General features: G+C 39.8%; 1 protein-coding gene across 1 annotated transcript in view; it reads left to right on the top strand.

Annotated features, from left to right (window-relative positions):
- The first annotated feature begins 476 nt into the window (after positions 1–476).
- ano7 (anoctamin 7) overlaps positions 477–9965 on the top strand; it is a 46164-nt gene continuing 36675 nt past the window's right edge. The window contains exons 1-7 of the mRNA XM_067595722.1: positions 477–635; positions 2086–2205; positions 5354–5411; positions 5733–5863; positions 6785–6892; positions 7930–8066; positions 8274–8331. Of these exons, the coding sequence (XP_067451823.1) occupies positions 2116–2205; positions 5354–5411; positions 5733–5863; positions 6785–6892; positions 7930–8066; positions 8274–8331 (582 nt within the window). The 5' untranslated portion in view covers positions 477–635; positions 2086–2115. The remainder of the gene's footprint in view (positions 636–2085; positions 2206–5353; positions 5412–5732; positions 5864–6784; positions 6893–7929; positions 8067–8273; positions 8332–9965) is intronic.

Here is a 9965-nt window from a genome sequence, read left to right as displayed (position 1 = left end):
ACCAAGTTTACAACAGTGTCTTGTGTATGTATCTGCACATATGGAGATTATGTACCTGACTGTGTATTTTTCTACATGCAGCTGTATGCACACAGACAAACTTCCCCTCAGGGACAATAAAGTCTTATCTTAGAAACAGGCTCAGCTGCAGGTAAATCATCCGTATATTTGTGTTAATTATTGCACACTGAAAGGTTTATAAAGTCTTTATCAGCAGCTGGAGCTCTTTGTCTACTGATAATAATAATAATACAGTTTATTTGTACATTTCTTACGTACAAAGTGCTTCATATCAGACAGACTCTACAAGTGAAGTCCTATGTTTAAAATGTTTCTGAGGAAGTGTCACCTGACAGGAACGAGACGCGGGGGGCGTTTGTTTTTAGCACAGTGGAGACACTGAGGCGGGGTTGGGGCTAACAGGTAGGCGGGGCTTACAGCAGTCAGTCTGTAGCTGGAGCCTGAACACACACGGAGAGACAGACAGCTGCTCACCTCTGAGCTGGACACTCACCTGAAGACTCACCTGAAGACTCACCTGAGGGTTGGACAGCGTGAGTCCTGCAGCAGGAACAAGTTCAACAACATGAGCATGTGCAGGACAGAAGACTGATCGACAAATCACTGACTGACAGGTAGATCATATCAATCTATTGATTATTCAATAATGAAACACAAACGTTCAGTGAATGTTCCCAGTTTGAAATCTTTATTTTAAAGGTTTGACCATTTATTGATAATGACATCATTAAATATTGCTATTACGTTCTATTGGTGGTCAATTATTAATATATAAGCATGATCAGTGTATAATACGTGATCTTTTAGTGACTACACAGCTGAAAAATGTTTGACTTTCTAAGTTTTAAATTACAATTCAATTGATAAATGATCATTTAATTTGGATCTTTGTCAGTTTTTAGTCATTAACTCTTCAACAGCAGCTGATGAAGTTGTATAAATCTAAAACTACACTTTCATAAAACTTTCTGTTTCCTTTATAATTTGCCCGGAGTGACTCGATTCCTCTGACGAGATGATTTGTTGTGTTTGTTCTGAACTGAAGTGAGTTTAAGTTTCATCTTTAGTTTCTAAACAAAGTAAAGTCTGAATCAGAGTGTCATCGTGTTTCAAATGTTTAAAAACATCAACAGTGAACATTTTTCTGATTTGTTTAATCTGAACACTTAAAGGACGAGTTCCCAGTGTTCCCAGTGTGTTAAACCAGCAGTCAGGTGTCTGTAATCATTCCTCCTGTTCATACTGGATATTAAAGATCCTTCAAATGTGTTTTCAATGTTAGTGATGGAGGATAAAATCCACAGTATGTCCACACAGTCATTTAAAGTGTGTGTGAAGCTTCTATTCAGCTTCAGCAGTCTGAGTTAGTCATATCAAGTGGATATCTGACACATTTACAGTCTTTTTAGCATCAAATTCCCTCTTTGTGTTTCCTCGGACAGTGTTTCCCTGTTGAGCTGCAGGTGGAAGTATAGTAACAAAAAGAGGAACTTTGGCACTAAAAAGACTGTAACGTTGAAAGATATCTACTGGATTTGACTCATTTGAAGCTTCATATTAGCTTCAGACTGTGGATTTTGTCCTCCATCACTTCCATTGTAAGGTCATTATGAAGGGATCTTCTAATGGTCAGTATGAACAGGAGGAATAATTACAGCAAGAAACACAGCTTTAATGTTCATCTGATGACTGACTGTTGGTTTAAGACACTTGATAAACTGTGAACTCGTCCTTTAATCTGATATATTGATTGTTAAAATATCATTCACGTGTTTTCCTGATAAATTATCAATCAAACTTTATTTCATACATATTACAGCTGACTGATAAACTATCAAGAAATATCATCAGTTAAACGATCAATGAGGAGACTTAACGAGAAAAACAAATAAAAACAATAAATGTGAAACTCAAAAATATTACAGTTACAAGACTGAACAAGATTTATGAATAAGATGTACAGTCAGAAACAAGAACTAAATGTCAGTTATTCATACAAATATATATACATATACATGTATACATATATATATATACAGTATCTATCTCTGTGTCCATGTACAGTACAGGAGGAGGAGGAGGAGCTGAGGGAAGATGAAGAGGAGAGGGGAGCAGAGGGAGGACAGTGCCACACTCATTGCCATGGAAACCAAGTCTGAGAATAACTATGGCAGCATTAACATGGTAACCGCTGTCTGTGTGCTCTGATCAATGAGACACTGATTGATTATTGGAAAGATATAAAAGAACATACGGACATCTATCAGACTAGAAAAGATTCAAACACTCTGAAGTTAGTAAAGTAAACTTTATACAGAGTTGACTAAACATTTAATAAACCTTCCTGTTATCAGTTTCAATAACACACGGAGTTCCTCATGGAGGCATTTTGGTGCCTCTGATGTTTTCATTAAACTTTCTATGGAGTTTAATGAACATTTAAACATTTAGACATTTTGTAAAATATTAATAATTAGTAAATCTTATTGTTTGTCAGTAACACGTTGAGTTCCTCAGAGAGAACATAACAAAAACTAAACAAAACCAGTGCAAGTAGCACAAGAGCAGCCAGTTTGACCAGTAAAACTATCGTCTGCATCTATTCTGCATTTACATGTTTGTTAAAACTTCAGTACACAAGACTAAACTTAAACAATAAGATACATAAAGTACAAAGAAAGCAAATGTTTAGTCCATCATCTTTGATGTATTGTTAAAATAAAATAAAATGTACTATTATTAATTCATAAGTCAAAACAAACATTTAAGGTGTCGGAGCTGCAGATCTGTGAGAGAAGATGCTGCATCTCTTCACAGGAAGTGTTTGTTTTTAAATCAATGAAACTACATGTGTGTAGCTCACAGACCTGAACACAGTTTCATAATGAAACGTGTTGTCAGTGAATATTTTTCTTAATTACATTTCATTATTATGTGGACAGAAAACATAATTCAGATGGTTTCATGTTCTCTGCTAAATGTTTTTGCTGTTGCAGTTTAGAAGAACAGAAACATCATTTCTTGCTTTAAAAGAGAAAGTTCAGATTAAAAACTGAATATTTGTTGTGATTGAGTCATGTGGGATAAATCAAACTTCATATAATCAACGAACAGACGTCAGTCAGACTGAACTAAAACTTTTATTGGAACGCATCACGTTCACCTGGATTTGATTAATTTCAGGAGATGATGTCGTTGTTACGCTGCGTGTTGGCGTACTGCAGGTTTCAGTCCGAGTTTAACTTTCAGAATGATCAATACAGACCTGGGACCTGTTTAGCCTAGCTTAGCACAAAGACTGGAAGTGGAGGGAAACTGGGTGTTTTTGTTTTCATGTGGCTGCAGCAGGAAACAGGAAGTGAGTGTTGAGGCGGGACAGAGTTTAACTATGAGTGGCTGATGAGTGACGGATCGTTAGAGGACAGAAGACGTTTGTTCTGTTCTTCCTCTCATCACCAGTATTTGTCTTCAGTCTCATTAAGAACAATGGACTCATTAAACAGCAGGAAGTGTCTCGTCTACAGTGATGACGTCATCATGACGTCATCATAAAAACACAGATTGACAACAGGCTGCAGTTATTACTTCAGTTCATTTTATTTTTATTTAATGTTTATCTGTATAGGGACACGTATATAGCATGTCTGCCCTGGATGGGCTTTTAATACATAAGATAAAGATATAAGATATGATATATAATATATAGAGATATAAGAGGAAGATAAATAAAAATACATATGAAACTGCACAAGACTCAACAATACATACGAACACATTATAGCACCAAACTCAACAACAAAGTACATACGAAGCAGCACAAACACACTATAAAAGTTTCATGAAACAACAAACACCAGTTCTATTGGCATCAAGGTTTAAAGAAAAATGTTGCCAAAGCATCAGAATACAGTTTGTCCAAATATTAGGACAATAACAGTAATATGAACATTAACACAACATTAAGTCTGATATATATTAATTATATATAAAGTATCTCCTGAGAGTATTTTTAATGTTGAGAGCTGATTGAACTCTATGAAATCTGTAGAGAGTTTTGTGGGTAAAGAGTTCCACAACCAGTAAAACAAAAAGCCGTCTGGGACCCTGAGGTACCACCAGGTTACTGAGAACCTGAGGAGCTTGTTATTTAGGCTGTTATAGATGAGTTTAAGGTTAGCAAATTTCATAAAATCATAAAAACTTATCATAATTAGTTATTAATTTAACTACTTTCTTAAGAACATGACGATGCTGTGATCTTAAATACTTCATTTTAATAGTCCATCAATCTTTTTGCAGCATGATGTGGTTTCTAATGAGTCTATCTTTGCTATCTTGTTCACCATTTTAACACAATTCTAAAATTTTAACATCAGGCCGAAGTGTTTCACCTGGAAACCTGCTCCTAGATTTAATTCTGGTAAGTCGTTTATAGATAGACTGAAGAGAAGTGGACCAAGGACAGAACCCTGTGGGATTCCTGTCTTACTCTTTATAAATGGTAATCTCTCATTATTAATGACACACTGTTCATCAGTTTATAAATGTTAATATGATGGTTCAATGTCTCAAATGTCTGTTTGTCTCTCAAGCAAAATAAAAACCCTTCTGTCACACATGAAACATCTCAGAAATATAAAATATGAGAGTATAAACATAGATAGACATCTGTCGCTCTGTAATAACCTCACCTTCCCGTCTTAAATATAAGATGGACAATGAGACAACAGATTCTGATGTTATTCTGGGAGGACAGACTCGTTTAGAAACAGTCTGGAGTCACTGTGAAAACCTCCAGGAGTTCTTTACTATAGATATAAAAACATAGAACCACATTCACTAGTGATGTGTCTGCGTGGTTGCCATGTTGGGGTGGTCAACTACAAGCATGTACGAACAGAAGAAACATACAAAACAAGCATCTGTTGCTCACATGTTGTGGCAAAGGGAACTGTTTGACTATTTTATGTTTACATATGACTGTATATTGGAACACTGGCCTCAAAAACTACACGCACATTGAACATATCAGTGTCTGAAGTGAATAATCCCACCAATATGACTCCATTTGGAGTTACATAAGGACATTTTCATGTCTTTCAAAGGTTGAGATGAGATATTAGCACAGATGCATAGCTGCAACATACAGCAGTGCGGTGTCTCTGTCTTTATATCTGTGTTCTTTACTGTCACCTGATTGTTCAACAGGACATATGTGAGATGATTCAGCTGTTGATTTGTGATTATGTGAAACACGGTCGCTCTGACAAGTGAACTTGCGGGTAAAATGTTTGGTTATTTTGTACTGAGTCACTCTGATGTTATTTCCCAGGATGCACCTGTTCAGCCTCAGGACAGGAATGTGTTCAGTGACGGATCGACTCGCGTTGGTGAGTAAAATAAACGCTCTGCTGAGTCAATATTAGCCGAGAGGGTGAGAAGACGCTTCCTGAGCAAACAGACCTCTGTCCTGTGACACACCTGAGCAGGTTCAACAGGTGCAGAGACCTGATCTGACACATTATTACTGATCATTTTATTCTTATTGATTAGTTTGACAGTTAAGAATCAGGAAACAAAGTTGTCATGGTAACTAACTTTATTTCTTCAGGTAATAGTTAAGAAGAAAAAACCATCACCATAAAACATCAGGTGATAAAGTGAGCACATCATATCTGTGACACTCTGACCTCTGCGTTCCTATTGGACAGATTTTGTGCTGGTGTGGGAGGAGCCTCACAGCCCTCAGAAGGAGGAGAGCACGGGTGTTAGCCCCACCCACAGGAAGTGGAGGGAGGAGTTTCTGAGCAGACTGAGACGCTCCGGACTCCTGCAGGAGCAGGTGAGCAAAACCGTTTGTCGTGTGTTTATCATTCATTCTGCAGCAGGAACACGTTTATCTCATGACGGCAATCAATTCATTTATTGATCAGAATTAGCATGCAGGATTGATTTAGACTTTGTAGATCTCATGTGACTCACACTCCCCGAGCCAATCATCATCGCCAATAAAGCTCCATAAATCCACTTAGAAACAAGAGAAAACAGAGGCTGCAGGACCTGCCTGAGGATCAGGTATCACAGTAATCCAGTGACAGTTGTCTGTACGTCCATGTTACACTGCAGACAGGAGCTGCTAACTGCTGATTCAAATGACTTTGGCTTTTAATGGAGAAAAGTCGTAATATTTGTGTCCATTAATATGCTACGCTTGGCTAATACTGAGAAGAAAAGTTGTAATACTTTGAGAAAAAAGTTTGAATATTTTGAGGATGAAGGCAGAATCGGGTCGGGTCATTCCTGTAGCCCAGGGCTGTAGGGGCACTTTGATGACACCACCACCCGTTTCATCCTGATCTGCCACCAGTCTCTACCACTGCTTTCCCCATCCATCTCTTTCTGTATGTCATTGATTCTCCCCTCGGCCTTCCTGCACCTTTTCATCAATCAACTGCGCTGTGCATGATAGGATTTGCTAGACCAATTTTTTCTTGTTATGTGTCCAAACCATTGTAACTTTTGATGTCTAGCAGTTTCAATCAGCGGTTCGTGAGCCCCTGCCAGATTTCATATCACCTGTTCCACCGAGTAGTTTGTGCAATGCATTTTCCATGTCACCCCTAGAATCCTCCTGTAGCAACGCATCTCAAAGGCTTTATTCTCTTTTCGATGTACAGACGTGGCTGAAATTATTGGTACCATTCGCCCTGAACAGTGTTGAAATGAAAAGATCCCTCTGTCTTTCTGTCCCTCTGTCCTGCAGAGGGAGGTTGTCCAGCCGAAGAAGAGGATCTGTTTTGTCCTCCTCAATGCTCCGTGGAGCGTCCTCTGTTACTACGCCGAGGAGATCAGCCTGAGAGTCCCACTGCAGGTACAGATCTGAGACAGCAGAGGACATCAAGGTGTCCTCAGTCTGTCCTCAAAGTGCTCTCTGTGTGTCCTCTGTGTTCTCAGTCTTTCCTCAGTCTGTCCTCAGAGTGTCCTCAGTCTGTCTTCAGTCTGTCCTCAGAGTGTCCTCAGTCTTTCTTCAGTCTGTCCTCAGAGTGTCCTCAGTCTTTCCTCAGTCTGCCCTCAGAGTGTCTTCAGTCTGTCCTCAGAGTGTCCTCAGAGTGTCCTCAGTCTGTCCTCAAAGTGCTCTCTGTGTGTCCTCTGTGTTCTCAGTCTTTCTTCAGAGTGTCCTCAGTGTGTCCTCAATCTGTCTTCAGTCTGTCCTCAGAGTGTCCTCAGTCTTTCCTCAGTCTGTCCTCAGAGTGTCTTCAGTCTGTCCTCAGAGTGTCCTCAGTCTTTCCTCAGTCTGTCCTCAGAGTGTCTTCAGTCTTTCCTCAGTCTGTCCTCAGTCTTTCCTCAGTCTGTCCTCAGAGTGTCTTCAGTCTGTCCTCAGAGTGTCCTCAGAGTGTCCTCAGTGTGTCCTCAATCTGTCTTCAGTCTGTCCTCAGAGTGTCCTCAGTCTTTCCTCAGTCTGTCCTCAGAGTGTCCTCAGTCTGTCTTCAGTCTGTCCTCAGAGTGTCCTCAGTCTTTCCTCAGTCTGTCCTCAGAGTGTCCTCAGTCTTTCCTCAGTCTGTCCTCAGTCTTTCCTCAGTCTGTCCTCAGAGTGTCCTCAGTCTTTCCTCAGTCTGTCCTCAGTCTTTCCTCAGTCTGTCCTCAGAGTGTCTTCAGTCTGTCCTCAGAGTGTCCTCAGTGTGTCCTCAATCTGTCTTCAGTCTGTCCTCAGAGTGTCCTCAGTCTTTCCTCAGTCTGTCCTCAGAGTGTCCTCAGTCTGTCTTCAGTCTGTCCTCAGAGTGTCCTCAGTCTTTCTTCAGTCTGTCCTCAGAGTGTCCTCAGTCTTTCTTCAGTCTGTCCTCAGAGTGTCCTCAGTCTTTCCTCAGTCTGTCCTCAGAGTGTCCTCAGTCTGTCCGCTTTGTCCTGCAGGTTGTCAACGCTCCAAACCCTAACTGGTCTGAGCAGGTGCTGCAGCAGCTGTCCCTCCCCAACCCTCTGATACAGGATGTCCCCAACCCTCCACCTGACTACTACACCTGTCAGTTCAGGACCAACAAGCTGCAGAGGTCAAAACACACCTGTCCTCCTCATCCTTGTCTGTCTGTCTGATGTGTCTTTACTGTTAAAGATGTCCTCCTTTATGTTCAGCTGAAAACGTTTGTTAGTGGTTGTTTGACATCTGAAAAAACTAAAATACTAAATGTTTGAATACAGAGACATGTGATCAGTTTGTTTCCAGGTGTTTCATTAGTTTTGTGTTTGTATCTTTGCAGGTTCCTGGGCAGCGAAGACACAGAGAAGTTCTTCAAGACAACCCAGAGACACCAGGTGGTGAGTTGAGATGAACCCTTCAACACTCAGCTGGTCTTTATGTTTCTTTAATCAACTTTCATTCTATAAAAATCTTCCTCCTCTCTGTCTGACAAAACGTATTCACTGTTGATCATCTGGTTGCAAATCTTTACCCAAAGTTCAGCCTGACAGATTCAGGATCTGCAGGAAATTTAAAAATAAAATTCAAAATAATATTTAGCCGCACAGCTACTGAATGATTTAACTCTACTAATCAGGCTTCTGCATCAACATGAATTAATTATCTTTGTTGAAATAAAACATCAGCTGAGGTCTAAGCCCTGAGAAAAGTAAAACTATAAGCACTTTTATTTTGAAAAACTAGGTCATCCCTAGTTTTCTGTCAACATACAGTGACCGTTGGGGGCTTTTATTTTGAAAAGCTTGACTCAGCCTGACTTTCCTGTTATGATAAAGTTACTATCTTGGGCTTTTATTTTAAAAATCAGAAATTACACTGTGTGTGTGCACGTGTGGGCAGTCGCATCTCGTGCCCCCCCCACCCCCCATATACACCATCTATGCTATGTTGCACCCTCCATTTGACAAAATTAATTTTCTAATAAAAAGAAAACATGTTTTACAGATAAAAGCTGCTTTTGTTTTGATTTAGCAGCCTGCCATCAACTATTAAATCCTGCACATAACCACAAGATTAACGGTGACCCGCAAGGTTAAATGTTAAACTCACTGCTGTAAATAAACAGATAAACAAGCTATGAGCGAGTAATATTACTGCTAGTGAGGAGGAAATGGGTGCAAATTTATTATCCACACCGTTTTTAAGGTTAACTTTTAATGAAATGTTGGAGTTAATCGGCAAAGGAAGACCTTCACCAGATATTAATTTGGTGCAGGAAACCAAGGCTTTTCAACTCCAGAACTTTGTTTTCAAGTAACTGAATGCGATCATCAAAGGGTAAATTATTTAAAATCTAACAGGCCACCATGCCAACTGATTTTATTCTGGTCGCTGCTGCCCCTGTTTTATAAGTTAAGGTTTATTTGGGGAAACTGTCATTATGTAGAATTACCGGTCGATATGTAAATTTACCAACGCAGCGGTCGTTATGTAAATATCATGAGTGGTTGCTTTGGTGTGTGTTGTCACGAAGTAGAGGCATAGATGAAGTTTTGTTGGTTTTGTGGTGGCTGTCGGCTGTCATGCGTTTTGCACCGCGCCCGTTGTTACCCTTTGCTGCAGAAGTGCACACAGCTTGTGTGATGATGCGATTATTTGTAAGGAGGAGTTGCATTTCGCTTAAGAAATTAGCTGTTTTTTTAGTTGTGGTGATGACTCCCACTCTCTCTGTGCTGTTAGCTTGTTGCATTTCTAAGGATGGACCAGCATCTGGAATTGTTGAAGGTAACTTTAGCAGTACTACAGGAGAGGACACAGTAAGCTAGGCTGGTAGTTTGCTGTTGTTTGTGAAGTATAAGAGTACTACTACTACTGAGGCCAACAATGCTCATGCTGCTCAGGACAGATTACAAATTCATTTAAACTAAGGCTTGGTATGTTATGTTGTGGCATTTTGGTGAAATGAATCAGCTTTTGTTCATTAGGTTTGTATTAGTGAATGCTCGTGCTGCGCTCTGACGCAGACATCGAG

The sequence above is a fragment of the Thunnus thynnus genome, chromosome 7 (assembly GCF_963924715.1).
Source record: "Thunnus thynnus chromosome 7, fThuThy2.1, whole genome shotgun sequence".
Classification (NCBI taxonomy): domain Eukaryota; kingdom Metazoa; phylum Chordata; class Actinopteri; order Scombriformes; family Scombridae; genus Thunnus; species Thunnus thynnus.
The sequence above is the reverse complement of the archived record's forward strand: the minus strand, read 5'-3'. Positions and strand labels throughout refer to the sequence as shown.